Raw genomic sequence first — 22,407 nt, forward strand, 5'->3', positions numbered from 1 at the left:
TACATATAAAGATATGAATATAAGAAACTAATACTAAGTTCATGGTCATGAAACATGGGAATCAACAGTATCCCAACACTATCTGGAACCTACAATGTTTAATTACATATCACATCTACTAAATGTTTTAAATTGATAAAGATTGGCTTAACTTATGGATCATCAAAGAAATTTTCTAGGAATCCTAGCAAAGTGGGGTACAGAAGACCTAGAGTCCAGCTACTGACTCAGTATGACTTTTGACAAGATGATTAAAGCCACATTTCCTTCTCTAACTAGACACTGGATTGGTTGGTGTTGAGGATTAATGTGTACCCTAGATTTTTTATTTGTAAACCAAATAAAGTTATTCAAGTAATAAATGTGACAGGTAGATCCTGTGCTGTTCCACATCAGGGAGAAGATGGAGAAGGATGAGGTATTGCCTTTCCTTAGAGAGGTTCCATTCTTTGCTGGGATTGTAGATCCATGTACACAGAGTAGAAACAGGAAAAACATTGTCAAAATGAGTCTGTCTTAGTTTTCCTGACTCCAGAGTTAAAGTACAGTTTACTTCATAGTTTCATCATAGTTCTGGTTAATTGGAAGCCTGATGTTTAGACAGCACTTCAAATTCTAAGGGTTGTTGGTCATTACCTACACAATTTAGAATCTTGAAGGATTTGTGTTTCTCTGTACTAACATGAGCATATTATGTGTATTCCCTCGAATGTAAAAGTAAGTATTAGATAGGAGGTGTTAGAAGTAGTCAGTGGAAGAATAAAATAGTGCATGCATTGGTCATTCATTCATTTACCCAATGAATATCTATTAAACACAAACATTGTGATGGGTCCTAGGGATGCAGAGATGGCAAAAGCATGATCTTTGCTTCAAAAGATTGTCTGGTGAGATACATCTTCTAGAAAAGCAGAATACTTTTATGTTGTACTTTTGAAAAAGTAATGATTTGACCTTTAAATATATAAATGTTTGGCTTCAATTAAAAAGATATCTATTAATTCTATGTCAGTACTAAGGCACTGCACTAAATGAAAGGCATTGTAGTTGATGTTACAGAGATCCTCTGGAAAATTTTGAACCAAGATTCCCTGTAATATGTTGTCTGGTGACTTCTCCCAATCACTGTCAAGGACTAGCCTTCATTCTGTTATGAAGAAGATCATTCATTCATTCATTTTTTTAAAAAAAAAAATTTGTTGAGTACCTGACGTGTAATATAGCCACCACTGATGCAGGCTCTGATGCAGTCATTTGCCAATGTGGAGCGCCCTGAATATGGATTCTCATTTACCTCCAGGTCATCCCCCAATCTGTAATTGCAGTGTTATCCTTTTTCCTAAAAGAAATGTTTTCCATTTGTTATTGTGGGCTGTTTGTAGTTAGATTATATATGACCAAACTTCACTTATTCTGATTACCTATGCCACGTTTCAATATCCAGTAAATTATAAGATCAGTATTTTCAGGTCCCTAATGTGTAACAGCTTTATGTGAATCAGATGGATGGGATTGATAGGATAATTTAGCCATTTCTTAGTCAATTACATGTTTATAAACACAGCTACACTTATCAAAGAAAGAGTCTAATCAAAAGATGAAGGACAGGAAATTAGAAAAAGTCATATAATATTTCATTTTAAAACAAAATATATTCAAATTTTAACAGTAAAGATATTATCATTGAGTATCTGTCTAGTATTGTGATATACTTGGTGAGTAGAAAAAGAAATCAACAAACTTCAGGCACCTTATAATATATAATCCTTGATTTAAGTAGTTTGGTTAGATTTAAAAATAATCCTGAACGAGTTCTAATTGAGGATACATATATAATATTCATGCTTCTATCATTGGTATTGTTAAATTACACACACAAAAGCATTTTCAAGCTTATCTATAGCTTATATAAATATTTTTACTTTATCAGCACCACTATGCCAAGGGAATATTTTATATAAAGAAAATTATTTTCAGGAAATAAAGGAACAAGCTTCCTCCGGAAATCCATAGAATCCTTAGCCCAAATGTTTCCAGTACTGACTACAACATCTATTTTAGAGTGGGTTCAACATATTTCAATGTGCATTTTATCATATGCTTACCCCATCCCCTTTATAAAGTAGCTCCTATCAGCTCAGCCATTTCCTAATGTTATGTACTAATGGTAATAACATTGTAACAGGTCTGAGAATGCTGTGGCCCAAACTACTCTGATTCCATGTGGCACTCATACCTGGCCCTGTGTCATTCCTGCAGCATTTTAAGACCAGGTTAAAGACTGGATCCCTTCATTTATACTGATCCCATGAACGACCTGACCTGGCTAAAGTTTGTTGTATTTCAAGATTTAAAACAACTTCTTTCTATTATATTTTTCTTTTGGTGGTATTTGATTTAACCTAAAGGAAAACAAAACAACAACCAAAGATTCATTTCTGCCTTTATTAACCGGAGAGGTAAGAGTGCCAGAGTAACAAGTAGTTTCCAAATGCACAATGAAACACAGGAGTGCATTGGCCAAAGAGAATGCAAAATATCAGCTCTTGCTATAAAGCTAACAATGTGCTGCTCTTTTCAGAATTAGAAAACTATAAAATATATTTAATAACAACAAGTGGTATATGTTTTCATGTCAATGAAAAGTGGGTAAATTTAGATTGTTGCTGTTTATGTGCATTTGATCAAATCTTTTCTGCATTTGACATGAAAATACACTCATACAGCTTTTGTTGGTTGGGTCACAATTTTAGAATAAAACAAACTAGACCATTTGCAAACTAATTTACAAAAGCAAGATCACAGACCACAATACTACTCTGGCAGCTTATGTAAGCTCTCTGCATGATTTTATTTCAGAATCTCTCTCTATACAGGAGCTTAATCAAAAATTATTTAAGTTGTTAGCACCATATTTTTAAAGGAAAAAATTTTGTGGTGCTGTATCTAATCTTGTGACCCCCACCTCTACTAAAGCGGACTGGCATTATGTTTAAGATATTCTTAAATTACAGATCAAGGAAATGAATACAGAAGACTTAAGGGCACGCCTTTGAAATTTTTATATTGTAGATTAAAGAAAATATTTTAAAAGCTTTTCTGTGGAATTGATTTTCAGAAGCTAAATGCAACTAGTTCATCTGAAGGCAGCACTGTTGACATAGGAGCTCCCGCTGAGGGAGAACAACCTGAGGTTGAACCTGAAGAATCTCTGGAACCTGAAGCCTGTTTTACAGAAGGTGAGGAAACAATGTGTGTACGCTCATTAGACTTCTCTGATCTAGCCATCTATTCTCTCCCTCCCGGGCTCGCTCTAATCGTCCATATCTATCCAGCAACTGTTCCTTTACTTGTCTGTTCATTGCTTTTTCTATATCAAAGATGATTTTTGAAAAGGTAAGATTTAATTTATGTAAACAGATATTCTATTTTTGTGAATCCTGTTCAACTTTAAGAAATGCTGTTAACTATCTGGGTTTTTTGGTGGCCTTCTAGAATCTTTCATAGGAGAGAAAGCCAAATCATACATCTCTCTCTTTAGCTTTAAAAAAAAATTTTTTTTATCAAAGAAGTAATTTATTGTTTACTGTTTTGTCATGTCATAATGGGTATAAATTGATTAATGTACATTTCAAACTGTCCATGAATAACAATTACCTGTATCTGTCAAGGTCAAATATTTTTTATTAGCTCTGAATGATACTATATTGTAGATAATGAAATGCCAAAATATACTGAGTTATATAATACAGGGCTCCATGCCATTGGAGTAATACTAAGAGGATTTTGTGAAGAAAACTAAAATTATGTTATTTGAGGTATGCATCAGTTATCTCTTGAACAATAATGTTGTATATCAAACCACCCAAAACTTCTTATCATGTAACAAAAAAACGTATATTTTTGCTCACAAGCCCATGGCTGGCTAGGTGGTTTTGCTGATCTTGGTTAGGATTAGTCATATGGCTGAGGTCTTAGATGAGACTGCTGCCTGACTCAGCTCCATCCACACACTGGCCCAGGCTTTTTCTCATAGCGAAAGCAAAGGAGCAGGAGAGGAAGGCTAAATGCCAAGCACTTAATCCTCCACTTACATCAGATTTGCTTCTGTCCTGTTCACCAAATCAGAGTCGCCAATCCAGATTCAATGTGGGAATGCGCTACATACAAAGAGGCGTAAAAAATTAGTGCAATATTACAGAGCATGAAATTCCTTATATTTCTTATATAAATCACTATTGTAGGTACAGAACTTTTCCTCTCAAGTCCTAGGAATCACTTCATTCTTAACTCATTTTTTTAGTTAACAGCTATTTAACAATTCATACTATGTCTTAGACCCAAATTCAAAAGTAATTGCTTAAGCAAAAGTTTATTTTAATAATAATGACTGTAGTAATGCTATTTAATTACAACTAATTCTAAAAGTGTTTCATTTTCATTTTATTTAAGAACGTTAAAGCTGTTTTAATTTCGACTTAAGCTAACTTTAAAAATATGTGATTATACAAATGTTAGAAATCAAAATTGAGGTCAAAGGTTCAAGGCTTTTGCAGATGATTATGTTACATACACCTATTGCTTTTGGACTTAAATGCATTGGAGAAAACATTTATATATTAATTGTCAATTTTTAAATTATTTCAGAGGAAGAGCTATTTGTTCAGCATAAGTTATGAGGGAAGCCACTTTTCTTCACTATTTCCTCCAAAATTCTGCACACGTTTCAGTGACGTTGATTATGAAAAAAATTATGACTTTACGAAACATTTAAGTGGTATATCACAAAAATAATTTCTGTAGTATTAGTTATTACTCCTTCCCAGACAATTAGCTTATTTTCAGGGTCACAATATATGCATAATAATATTTATGGTAATATCAACATTTGTCTTTTGTGAAGTTAAAAAAAAGCATTTAAGTATGAAATGTCACCAACATAACATTATAGAAAACAAAAATAATACATAGACACCCACCAACCAACTTTAACAATTTGAATATTTTTGTCATATTTGCTTCAGACTTTTTATTTAAGAATAAAACAGATACAGATTTGGCCCCTTTTGTACCCTTTCAGTATCCCATTCCCTTGCTTTCCTCTCAGAAGTTAATCAGTATCCCAAATTTGGCATTTATCCTTCCCACTAATGTTGGTCTTTTTATGTTAAACAGTGTTTTTTCATCCCATATCCTCTTTAGGGGGAAAAAAACCCTTAAATATAGTTCCATTTAATTCATTACAACAAATATTTTCAGGGCATGTAATTCTTCTTAATCATTTGGGAGTAAGAAATGTGAAAAAGATCTTGCCTCAAAGAAACAAGAAATACAATACTATTTCTTTCTTTCTTGAGAAATTAATAACATTTAAGAGAACTTCATTAAACCTTCATGAAACAAAGGATATGATCTGGCTGACATTATAAAGTAGCATCTGTTAAATATTTATGCATTAAAATATTAAGCTCCTTCAAAATGAGGTTTCCATTTTTCTATTCATTGAAGGAGAACTCTCTGTCATGGTTAAAACTCTATGTCATGACTCCTCTCTCACACCCCAGCTCCCCCATATACTGTGTGCTGCCAGGTCCTGTCAACTCAGCAGTATCTTTTGATTCCTGACCACTATCCCTAGCATTACCCTTGCTTTCATTTTCTTTAATGTTAAGTTGATTGAATCTCATAGACTCTGGACTCATTTTCCATCTTCTCTCTTCTAGTCATCCAATGCCTTGTGCAGATAAAGATCATTCTAAATCAGTATTCTTATCAGGTAAATCTCCATAACTCCCAAATAAATCCTTCAATGTTTTCCCCATTAGAAAGCACATAAAATCTAAGTTCTCTAACTGAATCATTGGGGTCCTTTTGAGATTGGCTTTAGAGTCTCTTTTCTAGTCTTGACTCCCAATTCTCTGCTTCATACAATTTCTAGACTTTTCCATCACCAAGGTTTATTAATACCACTTTTTCTGCATTCCTTTACAGCTCCATGTACTAGACCTGATTCTTACACATCCTTCAAAGTCTAGCCCCAAATCCACTTTTTCTGTAAAGCTCAGTATTAGAAATTTATTTTTTAACATCTTTATTGGAATATAATTGTTTTACAGTGGTGTGTTAGTTTCTGCTGTATAACAAAGTGAATCAGCTATACATATACATATATCCCCGTATCTCCTCCCTCTTGCATCTCCCTCCCAACCTCCCTATCCCACCCCTCTAGGTGGTCACAAAGCACGGAGCTGATCGCCCTGTGCTATGCATCTTCTCCCCACTAGCTGTCTGTTTTACATTTGGTAGTATATATATGTGCATGCCATTCTCTTACTTCATCCCAGCTTACCCTTCCCCCTCCCCGTGTCCTCAAGTCCATTCTCTATGTATGCATCTTTATTCCTGTCCTGCCCCTAAGTTCTTCAGAACCTTTTTTTTTTTTTTTTTTTTAGATTCTATATATATATGTGCTACAATACAGTATTTGTTTCTCTCTTTCTGAGTTACTTCACTGTGTATGACAGATTCTAGGTCCATCCACCTCACTACAAATAATTCAATTTCGTTTCTTTTTATGGCTGAGTAATATTCCATTGTATATATGTGCCACATCTTCTTTACTCATTCTTCTGTCGATGGACACTTAGGTTGCTTCCATATCCTGGCTATTGTAAATAGAGATGCGATGAACATTGTGGTACATGATTTTTTTTGAATTATGGTTTTCTCAGGGTATATGCCCAGTAGTGGGATTGCTGGGTCGTATGGTAGTTCTGTTTTTAGTTATTTAACGACCCTCCATACTGTTCTCTATAGTGGCTGTATCAATTTACATTCCTACCAACAGTGCAGGAGGGTTCCATTTTCTCCATCCCCTCTTCAGAATTTATTGTTTGTAGATTTTTTGATGATGGTCATTCTGACCAGTGTGAGGTGATACCTTATTGAAGTTTTGATTTTCATTTCTCTAATGGTTAGTGATGTTGAGCATCCTTTCACGTGTTTGTTGACAATCTGTATATCTTCTTTGGAGAAATGTCTATTTAGGTCTTCTGCCCATTTTTGGATTGGATTGTCTGTTTTTTTGATATTGAGCTGCATGAGCTTCTTGTATATTTTGGAGATTAATCCTTTGTCCATTGATTTGTTTGCAAATATCTTCTCCCATTCTGAGGGCTGTGTTTTTGTCTTGTTTATGGTTTCCTTTGCTGTGCAAAAGCTTTTAAGTTTCATTAGGTCCCGTTTATTTAGTTTTGTTTTTATTTCCATTTCTCTAGGAGGTAGGTCAAAAAGGATCTTACTGTGACTTATGTCATAGAGTGTTCTGCCGTTGTTTTCCTCTAAGAGTTTGATAGTGTCTGGCCTTACATTTAGGTCTTTAATCCATTTGGAGTTTATTTTTCCACATGGTGTTAGGAAGTGTTCTAATTTCATTCTTTGACATGTAGCTGTCCACTTTTCCCAGCACCACTTATGGAAGAGGCTGTCTTTTCTCCATTGTATATTCTTGCCTCCTTTATCAAAGGTAAGGTGGCCATATGTGCATGGGTTAATTTCTGGGCTTTCTATCCTGTTCCATTTATCTATATTTCTGTTTTTTTTTGGCAGTACCATACTGTCTTCATTATTGTAGCTTTGTAGTATAGTTTGAAGTCAGGGAGCCTGATTCCTCCAGCTCTGTTTTTCTTTCATAAGATTGCTTTTGCTATTTGGGGACTTTTGTTTTTCCATACAAATTGTGAAACTTTTTGTTCTAGTTCTGTGAAAAATGCCATTGGTAGTTTGATAGGGATTGCATTGAATCTATAGATTGCTTTGGGTAGTATAGTCATTTTCACAATGTTGGTTCTTCCAATCCAAGAACATGGTATATCTCTCCATTTGTTTGTATCATCTTTAATTTCTATCATCAGTGTCTTATATTTTCCTACATACAGGTCTTTTGTCTCCTTAGGTAGGTTTATTCCTAGGTATTTTATTCTTTTTGTTGCAATGGTAAATGGGAGTGTGTCCATAATTTCTCTTTCAGATTTTTCATCATTAGTGTATACGAATGCAAGAGATTTCTGTGCATTAATTTTGTATCCTGCTACTTTACCAAATTTATTGATTAGCTCTAGTAGTTTTCTGGTAGCATGTTTAGGATTCTCTATGTATAGGATCATGTCATCTGCAAACATTGACAGTTTTACTTCTTCTTTTCCACTTTGGATTCCTTTTATTTCTTTTTCATCTCTGATTGCTGTTTGAAAACTTCCAAAACTATTTTGAATAACAGTGGTGAGAGTGGGCAACCTTGTCCTGTTCCTGATCTTAGTGGAAATGGTTTCAGTTTTTCACCATTGAGAATGATGTTGGCTGTGGGTTTGTCATATATGGCCTTTATTATGTTGAGGTAGGTTCCCTCTACGCCTACTTTCTGGAGGGTTTTTATCATAAATCGGTGTTGAATTTTGTCAAAAGCTTTTTCTGCATCTATTGAGATGATCATGTGGTTTTTCTACTTCAGTTCGTTAATATGGTTTATCACATTGATTGATTAGTGTATATTGAAGAATCTTCACATTCCTGGGATAAACCCTACTTGATCATGTTGTATGATCCTTTTAATGTGCTGTTGGAGTCTGTTTGCTAGTATTTTGTTGAGTCTCTTGCATCTATATTCACAAGTGGTATTGGCCTGTAGTTTTCTTTCTTTGTGACATCTTTGTCTGGTTTCAGCATCAGGGTGATGGTGGCCTTGTAGAATGTGTTTGGGAGTGTTCCTCCCTCTGCTATATTTTGGAAGAATTTGAGAAGGATAGGTGTTAGCTCTTCTCTTAATGTTTGATAGAATTCGCCTGTGAATCCATCTGGTCCTGGGTTTTTGTTTGTTGAAAGACTTTTAGTCACAGTTTCAATTTCAGTGCTTGTGATTTGTCTGTTTATATTTTCTTCTTCTTCCTGGTTCAGTCTCAGAATGTTGTGCTTTTCTAAGAATTTGTCCATTTCTTCCAGGTTGTCCATTTTATTGGCATATAGTTGCTTGTAGTAATCTCTCATGATCCTTTGTATTTCTGCAGTGTCAGTTGTTACTTCTTTTTCACTTCTAATTCTATTGTCTTCTCCCTTTTATTCCTGATGATTCTGGCTAATGGTTTGTCGATTTTGTTTATCTTCTCAAGGAAACATCCTTGAGTTTTATTGATCTTTGCTATCGTTTCCTTCATTTCTTTTTCATTTATTTCTGATCTGATCTTTATGATTTCTTTCCTTCTGCTAACTTTGGGGTTTTTTTGTTCTTCTTTGTCTAATTGCTTTAGGTGTAAGGTTAGGTTGTTTATTTGAGATTTTTCTTGTTTCTTGAGATAGGATCATATTGCTATAAACTTTCCTCTTAGAACTTCTTTTGCTGCGTCCCATAGGTTTTGGGTCATCGTGTTTTCATTGTGATTTGTTTCTAGGTATTTTTTTATTTCCTCTTTGATTTCTTCTGTGATTTCTTGGTTATTTAGTAGCATATTGTTTAGCCTCCATGTGTTTGTATTTTTTACAGATTTTTTCCAGTGACTGATGTCTCGTCTCATAGCATTGTGGTCGGCAAAGATACTCGATAAGATTTCAATTTTCTTAAATTTACCAAGGCTTGATTTATGACCCAAGATATGATATATCCTGGAGAATGTTCCATGAGCACTTGAGAAGAAAGTGTTTTCTGTTGAATTTTGATGGAATGTCCTATAAATATCAATTAAGTCCATCTTGTTTAATATATCATTTAAAGCTTGTGTTTCTATATTTATTTTCATTTTTCATATTCTGTCCATTGGTGAAAGAGGGGTGTTAAAGTCCCTTACTATTATTGTATTACTGTCGATCTCCCCTTTTATGTCTGTTAGCATTTGCCTTATGTATTGAGGTTGTCCGATGTTGGGTGCATAAATATTTACAATTGTTGTATCTTCTTCTTGGATTGATCCCTTGATCATTATGTAGTGTCCTTTTTTGTGTCTTGTAATTGTCTTTATTTTAAAGTCTATTTTGTCTGATATGAGAATTGCTACTCCAGCTTTCTTTTGGTTTCCATTTGCATGGAATATCTTTTTCCATCCCCTCACTTTCAGTCTGTATGTGTCCCTAGGTCTGAAGTGGGTCTCTTGTAGACAGCATATATACAGGTTTTGTTTTTGTATCAATTCAACCAGTCTTTGTCTTTTGTTTGGAGCATTTAATCCATTTACATTTAAGGTAGTTATCGATATGTATGTTCCTATTACCATTTTCTTAATTGTTTTGGGTTTGTTATTGTAGGTCTGTTCCTTCTCTTGTGTTTCCTGCCTAGAGAAGTTTCTTTAGCATTTGTCATAAAGCTGGTTTGGTGGTGCTGAATTCTCTTAGCTTTTGCTTGTCTCTAATGGTTTTAATTTCTCTGTCAAATCTGAATGATATCCTTGCTGGGTAGAGTAATCTTGGTTGTAGGTTTTTCCCTTTCATCACTTTCAATATGTCCTGCCACTCGCTTCTGGCTTGCAGAGTTTCTGCTGAAAGATCAGCTGTTAACCTTATGGGGATTCCCTTGTAAAAAATATGGAACACTTCATGAATTTGCCTGTCATCCTTGTGCAGGGGCCATGCTAATCTTCTCTGTATCATTCCAGTGTTTTATATGTGCTGCCGAAGTGAGCACAGTATTAGAAATTAATCTTCTGGTAAACTCTCACAATACCTATTTTGCTTTCTACAACTGTAATATCTGTGGGCAAATCTCCCCTACTCAAAATACGCACTCTTTTTAGAACAAGGCTGTGTTTCACACATTCTTGTTTTATAATTTGTCCAATATAATTCCTTGAATAAACAGTTATTCAATAAATATTTGTTGACAAGCCTTTGATATAGTAGACTGCAAAGGTGTCTGTTACATTATTGCTGATAATAGCTAGAGTTAAAGAAACATAAATATTCAATAATAGGTGCTGTTATGAATTGGGAGACTGGGACTGACATATGTACACTAATATGTACATAATGGGTAACTAATAAGAACCTACCATATAAAAAATAAATTAAATAAAATACAAAAAGTATTCAATAATAGTGGAATCTTTATATAAATTTTGGTTATGTCTGGTAATCTTCTTTAGAGAAACATGTGAAACCTTTCAAAATTCTATTTACTTGTAACAAAAAGGCAAATGTTTATATTATACCATTAAGTTAACTAATTAGAAATCAAATATATATAAAGTCTGTATATGAGTGGAATCAATCTCATTGGAAAAGGATAGGATGGAAATATCAACTTTTGGTGATTACTTCTTTCTGTTCTATAATATGTTTTTATAATGCAATATAATTCATTATAATAGTCCCATAAACACTAAAAAATAGTTGTTGAATGAATGAGTAAAAAAGTATAGATGATTTCTATTTCTACATGTGAAAGCCATATTAAAAACTAGTTATTTACAATATATCAGGTAATAATGTAGATGAATCTCACACCAACACAAATATACACAATCAAAGAGTAATTTTTTCTTCATTTACTTTGACATATTTTAGACTGTGTGCGGAAGTTTAAGTGTTGTCAGATAAGCATAGAAGAAGGCAAAGGGAAACTCTGGTGGAACTTGAGAAAAACTTGCTATAAGATAGTGGAGCATAACTGGTTCGAAACCTTCATTGTCTTCATGATTCTACTCAGCAGTGGGGCACTGGTAGGTGAAATATGATTTACTCTTTTACTTTTACCTGAAATCCTTCACCTTTCCCCTTAATGAACCTCCTCTTACATGTTTTTACAGCAAGGTGTTTGTGAATATGAGAGACATTGTATGATATTTTTAGCACACTACTTAAATAGCAATTTTCATTGTTCTGGAATAGGCCTCAGATTGAATCAAATTTAGATCAGTATGATGTTTTGTGAGTATTTAAGGAAGGATCTTTCTTTTAGTCATCAGAACCAGTTCCTGTTAAGAATGAGTATGTAGACATGATATGGGATTATCAGCTAAATATCAAACTGTTTAACATAAGCTCCATTGCTACATAAAACCCACCTGTCTTGTTCATGCTGATTCACTAGTGCCAATCACATTGAATGGCAAACAGTAAACTAACTTAATTACCAATGAGTAGCAAAGTGAAAGCATTACAAACTTATTTTATATCTGCTTTCATTCCACAGAATGGTCAATTTGGTCAAAATATTGATTAATATAATGAAAACAGTGTGTCCCGTTTTCCCTTTGGTAATGTAAATGTGGTTACATTTATTTGTTTATTTTTCTATTAGTTGCTAGTGTTTGGTGAGTTGATTTTAGTAGGAGGATCATGGCATTATATCTGGAGGCCTCAAAGCCCACCTCTGATTTGATTAAGGATCCTGCAGCCTGTCATGTACTTGGAGCAAAGAAGGTCAGCTCTGTGTTTTAATGCCAAGTAGAGAGGGAACTGTGACATCTTGTTGGTGACTAGTGCCCTTGCTGTAGCAGCTCACGGTTATCAATTACACCCAGTCAGAGATCACCAAAGTGTACCAACATGCACAAAGGCTGGCTTCTGAGGGGCTTCTAGCTTCAGCTATAGATAGAGTTGAAAAGCATTTAGGCTCTTGTATTGAGCCCCACTTACAAGCCCAGATCCCCCTTTTCTCCAAAAAAAAAAAAAAAAAATTCTCCTTTCTCCTTGATCCAGACCACCAGGTTACCCTGATAGTTTTTCTTGTAAGAGGACTGAATTAGATAAATGCTCTTTTCATTCCAGAAGGCCTAGGGACTCCTGCAAATGAATTCTCCCTCCCTTTCCAAAGAGCTCTGCAAAATAGTGGCAAAGGGAGGTTCTAGATATACACCACACACATGCCCAGATTGAGCAAGAGAGATAGAGGAGAAAGCTAGAGATCATAATCCGTTCCCTTTCCCAGGCTAAGGGGGCTCCTTGCCTTACATTTGCATTACTGAAGGGCTACAGTACACAACTCTGCACTGAACAAAGCAGATCTGCTTGCAGATGATTTTCTGCCTCCTGCTGTAGAGAGAAGCAGCTGGCAGTGTCTCAAAAATTTTAAGCTCTTTTGGGGTACCCTGATACCAAAATATAAAAATTATTTGAATTAACTGGTTGATAAATGCTCAGTCAACAGTCATTTGCATATAGATAACTATAAAGCAAAGTGCTGCTCTGGGAAGCACAAAGTGTTCTACCCTTAAGCACCTGAGAAGAGGCTGCAGCATGTTTTTCTCTAATAAAATACCAGTTAGAGACAGTTTATGAAAATGAAATTCAGTGAAGCTTTTTCACTTACAGGCCTTTGAAGATATATATATTGAACAGCGAAAAACCATTAAGACCATGTTAGAGTATGCTGACAAAGTTTTCACTTATATATTCATCCTGGAAATGCTTCTCAAGTGGGTTGCATACGGCTTTCAAATGTATTTTACCAATGCCTGGTGCTGGCTAGATTTCCTGATTGTCGATGTGAGTATTCTGCACATTCTTGTTTCATTCTGTTGGCATGTGAATGATATGTGCTAGCAATGGTGCCTGGCACATAAAAGGCACTCAGTAAGTACTGCATGGCCCCAAATATAAATGATGGTTCCCATCATGCCAATAAGAAAATGCCCCAAAACAATTTTTTTGCTGGTTTAGATGTATATACTTTCAGAGATGAAACAGTCAAATGGAACTTATTGTATGTATTGATTTAGTTTAAATTAATATTTAAGATTCCAAGTTATACAAAATAATATATTAACATAGAAGTTTTGCTTTTATCACTCTCACATTTCATACAATAACTGTATTTAAATTCTTCAAGGGCATCTTTGATGTTACTATATTCATCATCACCAGAGCCTGTTGCAAAGTGTTTGTCCCACAGGTGGATTACTAATTCCAAAAAAATTTGAAAGTCCAAATAGCAAGAGACACTTCTTGATTTGTATGATGGTAGAAACAGATTGGCTATGGACCAATTATTTAAAAGTTTTGTGAAACCACGATGGTGTTGAAAATAAAGAGGCAGTATCAGAATATAAAGCTTTAAAAATATGAATATGAGGTTATTCCCTGATTTTTGAGGGAAAATTTTGAGGAAGATCTCACCTTTTTTTAATGCATATAATATCTTAACTAAAAAATTTTTTTAAATCACTTTCATTTAGTTTTGAAGATTTACTTCTTAAACCTCTTTTAAATTAATAGTCCATTTTGAAAGACTAGAAAGGAATTTAAAGGCCTTTTGTCTAGAAAAGACTAGGCGAGCCAGTAAGAATAGGGGACAGGAAACCTGGGGGGAGGGGACGGGGTGATGCTCAGAGCTAAGGGAGGAGGAGGACTCTGGAATTTTCAGGAAAGCACAATGTATTAAGTAGTGTACTTTAAAGATAATATTCTGTTGATTATAATAATTCCTTGGCAATTAAAGATGTATTTTGAAATATAAAATTTATGTATGATGTTAGCAAAGAAAAAAATTGATCATTTCATGGAGAAAATTAATTTTTACAACTTCAGGTGAAAAATATATGAACTTTTAATTTAGTAGGAGTTTTCTAATCAACAAACAGAGGAAAAAATTTGTAAGAGACAAAGAGTATTCTTTGAATTTAAGAGACAAGATATCTTTTTCCCCTTGAATCTGCTTAAAGCAAATCTATTCTCAAATAACATATAGAGCTACATGCAGAATTATATCAAAAGTTTACTGGCAATGAAATAAGACAATAACTAATACTTAAAACCACATATGTGTGGACATTACAAACAAAGGAAAAATATACCAAGATAGTACCAGTTATTTTATTTGTATAATGATATTATGGATGATACTTTTCTTTATTTTCTGTATGTGGTTATGATTTTTAATAAAAATATCTGGCATTTAATATATCTATGTGACAATAAAGGCATTAAGTCAACACTACCTAAATATAAACAAATTCTTAAGAGAAATCTAGTTGAAGTCTATAAGCTGCTACTCATATTACCTAGCATATCCTGATATTTACCTGCTTAGATTTAAGAAAACTATTATGATAATGTATTAAACTAATCAATACTTTGCTTTATGTCAAATATATTTATTGAGCATCTATTTTGTTATGGAAGAGACAAGTATGAATGCCATTTTTCTGGGCCTGTGGGAGCTTACAGACAACTAGTGAGGACAGATAGTATACAACGAGAAGATGACATCTATATTAAAAGTGCCGTGTGCTTCACTGAGGAAGGAGCAAAGGCTTCATGAGGGCAGTTCAGTGTGAGCTGGCTTTTGAGGAATGACATGTCAGCAGGTACAGATGAGGGGAAGGACACCAAAGCCTTAAAGACACTGATGCATGCCAAGCAGGGCTTGTTCACAAAACAAGTGAGGGAAAGCGTTCTGTAATTGGATGATAAGGTAAGAAAGGTAAGTTGGAGAAGAGGTTGAAGGACCTGAGATGCCATACAAAGAGATTTAGATTTATGATTTAGTAATGAAGCCACTAAAGAATTGTCTATGGAAAGTGACAAGAAAAGCTCACTCTTTCAGGGAGAGAAATTTGGTGGAGATGTCAGTGATGGAATAGAAGGAGATTACTATTTACAGGCCAAAGACCAATAAAGATCAAAAAGAGAAGAGGGTCTACAGGTATCTCCTTTTCATATTCAGCTACACAAGACATGTAAAATTGAATATTTTACTACTTCTTTAGCCAATAAATACTGCCCCGGTTCAGAATTTTTTTTCTTATGTCTAACTTTTATCTTTCCTCTTTTAATTTATGCCTATCTCTTTTTCATTTTGTCTTTAGAGAAGATAAAGTACTATAGATCCTCTTGTTTTATATGTAGAAGATCTTCGCAACAAATGATAATTCAGTAACTATTTTTCAGTTATCTGTGAAGAGGCGACTTACAAAGCCTAAGAGTTTAGATTTTAGGAAAAATATAAAAACCACCTCAGAAATTTTTATAGATTAATTTTTTCTAAATTTAAAGGTTTTTCTATCTCAGAGGACATGTGCAAAATTAGTTCGAATAAGTCAAGTTTTGTTTTAAAAATTTCTCTGTGCTTCACTTATTTTTCTTAAAAAAATGTATTTTTTAAATATACACTAACACCATATTCTTAAAGCCTATATTACACATCTGTTTTCATTTTTCTACTTTTGAAATTCAGGTGCACTTTAGGAGAAAATATCTTTTTTTAGTTTATATAGCTTTAATGAGTTTTCTATGTATTTTCAAAGGAAATCAGACATTTCTGTGCCACCTATGGCAGTTGTTCTTTTCCTTTTTAGCTGAGATTTTAGAACTTCTATCAACTGCATTAGTCATCTGTGTAAATGACTAAAGAAAACATTTAGTTATACTAAAATCTCAACTTTTTTTTACTGAATTATCTTAATTTTCCCTAATTAATGATCTTATGCCCTCACACTGACATTTACAGGAAGACTAAGCCACTGTTTAGAAACCTAGATCTTTCTGAATGTGTTTATATTCAGAGTCAATAGTGGTTTGCGTAGTTTACTTGCATACTTGTACTAAGTTTTAATTTCTCTTTCAGGTCTGCTCAGTAATATGAGGAATGATAAAGTTTTGCAGATCTATAGATGAAAATTTCATTTCGGTGTCATTCTTTTTCTTGCTTTACATTTAATTTAAAAAATTTTTCTTGCCAAGAATCTTGAAAAAAAACACATATAGCTTCTTCTTTTTCATAAGTTTATAGCAGTGGTTTTCAAAGTGTGGCTCACAGGCCAGTATCGTTAGCCTCACCTGGGAACTCGAAGAAATGCAAATTCTCAGGCCCCACCTCAAACCTTGGCCAGCGATTTGTGTTTACAGCAAGCTCTCCAGGTGATTCTGATACTCACTAAAGTTTGAGAACTACTGGTTTATTACATAAAGCAAGGTTGAATTGTGTAAGCATTTTTGTTTGTAAATGAGAAAACTGTGTTGCTTTTTCTGTATAGGTCTCATTGGTTAGCTTAACTGCAAATGCTTTGGGTTACTCAGAACTTGGTGCCATCAAATCCCTCAGAACACTAAGAGCTCTGAGGCCATTGAGAGCCTTATCCCGGTTTGAAGGAATGAGGGTAAGACCAAATGCTTTAGAATTTGTTGGAATTAGAATTGAGAACAAACTGCTTCTTTGAACCTTAGACATGACAAATCCGTGCTGAATTTGTGTCTTCTACATTCAGACTCACATAACCAATCAATCAGTAATATTTGTCAGACATCCATAAACTTGACATTGTTGGAGGCACTCAAACAGAACATAATGCCTGAATGGTTGCTTCTAATTAGAAACAATTAGATTGCTTCTAACTAGATTTTTTCACTCTGTGGGAAATTTCTAGCATGTTGTGTAGGCTTCTGATGTGAGTCAAGATTAGTTATGTTTCTTCCATTTATAAACGTGCACGAAATCCCACTCACTGTAATTTGAAACCACCACATCTTTCCTCATCATTTTTCTTCCCGGTTCCATATGATGTATTTTGAGCCTTTTAAAGTTCAAATCTGGCCTTTTAGCTTTCAAACGAAGGCTGAGATGGCTAAAAAGTAGGTCAACTGTGGAAATCTAACACTCATTTAGAAAGGTGGTACAAAAGAACTCAGAGGAATTTGTGCTGCCATTTGTCATCCCCTGGGGCACAAAACCTGAGACCACATACCCTCAGCACTGAGGAAATGGTGATGCCCTATCTCTGTACATTTAGCTATTCAAAAAAGAACTTTTAGATGCTTTTTTTGTGATATTTTAAAATAGTTACTTAGGACTTTCTCTGAATGTTGCAAAAACAACCAGAAACAGATGATGTGTGTCGGTGTGTGTGCTCCTATGTTTGTATGTACATGATTGCATAGAAAGGAGTGGCTAGCTCTTAAATTCTTTTCACTTTACCAATTTAAAATCTACTGTTTTTGCAGTAGCTGTTTTAGTTTTTTAAAAAGAGAATCAAACTTTCAGTACTAGAATGATTTTCATATTTTCTATATCAAGTTTGCATATATGATGACCTAAATTCCTAGTCCTTCCATAGATCTGACTCTCTTTTCACTTCTTTTTCCATCTCATTTCTGTGCCAGGTTGTTGTCAATGCTCTTTTAGGAGCCATTCCATCCATAATGAATGTACTTCTGGTTTGTCTGATCTTTTGGTTAATATTCAGTATCATGGGAGTGAATCTCTTTGCTGGCAAGTTTTATCACTGTATTAACTACACCACTGGAGAAATGTTTGATGTCAGCGTGGTCAACAACTACAGTGAGTGTAAGGCCCTCATAGACAGCAACCAAACTGCCCGGTGGAAGAATGTGAAAGTCAATTTTGATAATGTGGGACTCGGGTATCTTTCTCTACTTCAAGTAGTAAGTAACCACCTTATTATTCACTGTGATGTATTATGAAAAGGAGTCCAAAATTCTTCTTTCTCAGTGTTTGCAAATACATACTTCCTCAAGCCCATCTGCCTAGATTCTTCCTCAGTCATGGCCGAACTGTCTTCTCTGTGCCATGTTGAAAACTGGACAGCTCTACAAAGTTTATAGTCTCTCAGACTAAGCCTTAGGTTCCCAACACAGGTCTTTGTTACTGAGATTTCTGTGTAGGTTCCTACTGTTTTCCCTCATCCCTAATCTGAGCAAAGTAGAGGCAGTGGCCTGAGGGTGGGGTTGGAAAGGTGGTAGGGAGAGGGGTGGTAGATTTCTGTCCTCCTTCTCAGGTACCAGACAGTCTCTAAACCCTCGCCAAGTCTCCACAGGCCCAACCTTCACCAACATTGTAACCAAATGTACCCTCACACAAACTCCTACCTTGATTCCCCTCTTTCTTCCTGCTGTTTGAATGCTTTCAGATAGGGAGATTGCTCTCTTGCAAATGAAAACCTTCCTGTCAAGTCTATTATGTCTGCTATAATTTCGTAAAAGTCCATTCAACTTCTCAACTGACCACTCTAAGTCATGTCCACATGCTCCCTGAGATGATCCACCTACACAATACCCAACACTAGGTAAATATTTCAGGGTCCTGTGGCACTGAGGAACTGAAAAAAAATGTACAAGACTTGTCTTCAGGATTACTATGCCCACACAAACATGCAAAACCAAAATATTTTAAAAAGTAAATTGCAATTAAATATAATGTTTGCTTCAGATTATAATGCTGCTTCTTATAGAATAACTGCCTCAAAATAGTATATTTAGCAATACTGAGGAGAGTTTCAAGAACAAACCATCATGATTGATGGTTGGTGATAATACCACTTAGAAAAGGATGAGCAGAAAAGAAAGCATTAAGATCAAACAACACAGCATATTTTTTCATTTGTCTGAAGGTAGTACTATATACGTGAAATTATTTCATGTTATATTCTTTAGATACAGCAGAGTCAAAAGTTATTGATAATTGCTTTTATGATAGCCTATTGTTGTAATCCATCATGATTTCATTATAGATGTTAAAGTTGCATAAAAAGATGTTATAGAAGAATACAAAGGAAGAGTTTTCAATGAATGTGTTATAAAACTTTGCCCAAAGAGTTTAAATATTAATTCAGAACTATTTTATATACCTGTTTTTAATGAATCTTGGTCAATCAATCTGATATTTAATCTCTTTTCTAGAATTATAATTTGTGAGGGAAAAAATTAAATGATGTGACTTTTTTTACAGGCCACATTTAAGGGATGGATGGATATCATGTACGCAGCTGTTGATTCACGAAATGTAAGTCTGTTTAGAGAGAAAATTGTTTAATTTGATCCAGTGAATATTTCTGCAGTGTTGTTATTTAGTGATATTGTCAATAAAATGAAATCATAGGTAAATTTATAGATTACATCTATATTAGAAAAATAAAATATTCAACCTTACATTACACTTTCCAAAATTTGATTTAAATGTATTTCTCTACTCACTGTGAATCTTTTAACATATCTTTCCTAGTATCTAGCATGGTACCTGGCACTTAAAAATTTGTTGACTCTATTTGTAAAATGAGACATCTTATTTTTGGTTCTCATAGTTCTGGCCATGAATTAAAAGCCTGCACAGGCACTTTCTTCATCTGTCACAGATTTCTTCCAGCTTTTGATCTTTCCTCTGATAGGAAGGATCTGACTAATGGTGAAAAAAGCAAACAGAAAACAAAATAAACATATAAAAAAATCCTAATGGTGTTTCTTTCTGGGAAGTGAGATTTTTGTGGTAGAAAAAGGGGCTTTCATAATCTACCTTATACACATCAGCACTTTTGAAATTTTTTGTATCATCTCCATTAATTTCTCGCTAACAATAAAGGAGGAAATCACATTTTGAAAAAGAGATTGGCTTCTTATATATTGCCAGAGTATAATAATTAAGCTCAAAATATTATATTCCTGACACCAAAAACCAGGTGGTAACTTAGAAAGAATTCCTGGTTTTTTTTTCACCTTATTTAAAAAAAAAAAAAAAAAAGAATAAGAGCGCTTAACACCCTGCATTGTATCTATTACTATCAGGAATCCCAGTTATGGGTTTTTTGAATAATAGTTACAATTTATTATTTATTACCACTCACTGTGCTGGCTTTCTTACATTATCTCATATTCTGCAGTGGTTTCCTACCTATTTGATTAATTCATTTAAAATTCTCTCCACCTTTCTTATCAATAACCTACATGACACACAACTTGCTTTCAGTTTCTTCCTTAATAACCTAGCATACACTATCTACTATGTAACCCCTCAGCATTCAAGCACTTCACAAAAGATGGAGTCCAATTGGCCACTATAATTATGACAAATTATTCACTCTTACTCTCATTAGTTAATAGAGAAATGCAAATTTAAACCAAAATTAGATATTACATGCAAACCTTCCTGATTGGCAATATTAAAAAGTTTGACAATACCAAGTGCTGCTAAGAATAAACAGCAGCAAGAACTCTAGTATCCTGGTTGGGGGGAAATGGATAAATATTCCTTTAAAAAAGTTGAGCATTACCAACATTATTCATTGAAGTTCAAGATATTCTTTAACCCCACAATTCCATTTTTAGCAATATATTCTATAGAAACTTGTGTACATATATAGGAGAATCTATGTATAAGAATGAGCATAACTTTTTTTGCATTAGTGAAAAACTGGAAACAGCTCAAAAGTAGTAGAAATAGGCAAATATTGAATATTAAACAGTATTGAAAATTATATATGAATCCAGTACACATAATAATGCAGATGAATCTTAAAATGTAACTATTATAACAAATGTGTCTACTAGACAAAATGTAGACACAACTAACCTTATTGTTCAAGAATGCATACTTAGGTTCTAACTAGAGAAAAAGCTAGGAAATAGTTAGTGTAAAAGTCAGGATAATGATTACCTCTAGCAGGAATCATAGAATTTATGTTTGGGAAGGATACACCAAGGGTTTCTGACATCTTGGGTTGTAAAGTTCACTTTAAAAGAGTTTATTACATCTAACACTTATGTACTGTGCATTTTTGTGTTTGCATTGTATTTAACTTTAAGACATTTAAAAATATTTTATATCACTGTCCACTACACACATGCATAAATAAAATAGAAGTCTTATCAAAGAATAGGCAGTTTTACAATATTTCCAATATTTTCTATTTTACCCGATTTCATTAGAAAAAAAAAATTCCATGTTGGCCATTACCCTCTAAATTGATTTCATGACACAATGGGTCATTACCTGCATTCATTGTCACCTGTGACTAGTTAACTGAGTTGGTTAGAACAATGTCCTGTGAGACCTGAACTACAGATTACAGCCAAAGCTTAAACCAACCATCATACTTTTTTTTTTTTTTTTTTTTTTTTTTTTGCGGTACGCGGGCCTCTCACTGCTGTGGCCTCTCCCGTTGCGGAGCACAGGCTCTGGCCGCGCAGGCTCAGCGGCCATGGCTCACGGGCCCAGCCGCTCCACGGCATGTGGGACCCTCCCGGACTGGGGCACGAACCCGCGTCCCCTGCATCGGCAGGCAGACTTTCAACCACTGCGCCACCAGGGAAGCCCAAACCAACAATCATACATTTTTCATCAGAACTGTGCTGGATGAGAGGGCATCATTGTTACAAAAACAATGCCTAAGGCCTGCTGAATAGGATGAATCAATAAACTCATTTTCAGGATGGAAGGATCCTACTGATGTACCTATGTCCACACGTACAGTAATAATTCTAGTCTATCAACAGAAATATGTAATAGAAATCAAACCTTTACTCTTAGCCTATTACTATTGGCCAGGTGCTGTTCTAACACCTCTCATATACAATAGTAACATTTAACCTTCCCAACTACCATATGAGGAGTAGGTTCTATATTTTTCCATTTTACAGATGAAGAAGCTGAGTCAGAGAGGGTAAAATTTGAAAGTTTTAACATAGAGTAGTGTGACTACA

General features: G+C 34.4%; 1 protein-coding gene across 7 annotated transcripts in view; it reads left to right on the top strand.

Moving 5' to 3' along the window:
* LOC307056842 (sodium channel protein type 2 subunit alpha) overlaps nucleotides 1-22,407 on the top strand; it is a gene marked incomplete at its 5' end in the record, with an annotated part of 88,870 nt that overhangs the window by 57,678 nt on the left and 8,785 nt on the right. For all 7 annotated transcript variants that reach the window (XM_079709804.1, XM_079709805.1, XM_079709807.1 and 4 more), the window contains 6 exons: nucleotides 3,119-3,239; nucleotides 11,545-11,699; nucleotides 13,294-13,467; nucleotides 16,956-17,078; nucleotides 18,079-18,360; nucleotides 19,664-19,717. In XM_079709804.1, coding sequence (XP_079565930.1) covers nucleotides 3,119-3,239; nucleotides 11,545-11,699; nucleotides 13,294-13,467; nucleotides 16,956-17,078; nucleotides 18,079-18,360; nucleotides 19,664-19,717 — 909 coding nt within the window. The remainder of the gene's footprint in view (nucleotides 1-3,118; nucleotides 3,240-11,544; nucleotides 11,700-13,293; nucleotides 13,468-16,955; nucleotides 17,079-18,078; nucleotides 18,361-19,663; nucleotides 19,718-22,407) is intronic.

Source organism: Hyperoodon ampullatus (genome assembly GCF_949752795.1).
Source record: "Hyperoodon ampullatus genome assembly, chromosome: 8".
NCBI classification, from domain to species: Eukaryota; Metazoa; Chordata; class Mammalia; order Artiodactyla; family Ziphiidae; genus Hyperoodon; species Hyperoodon ampullatus.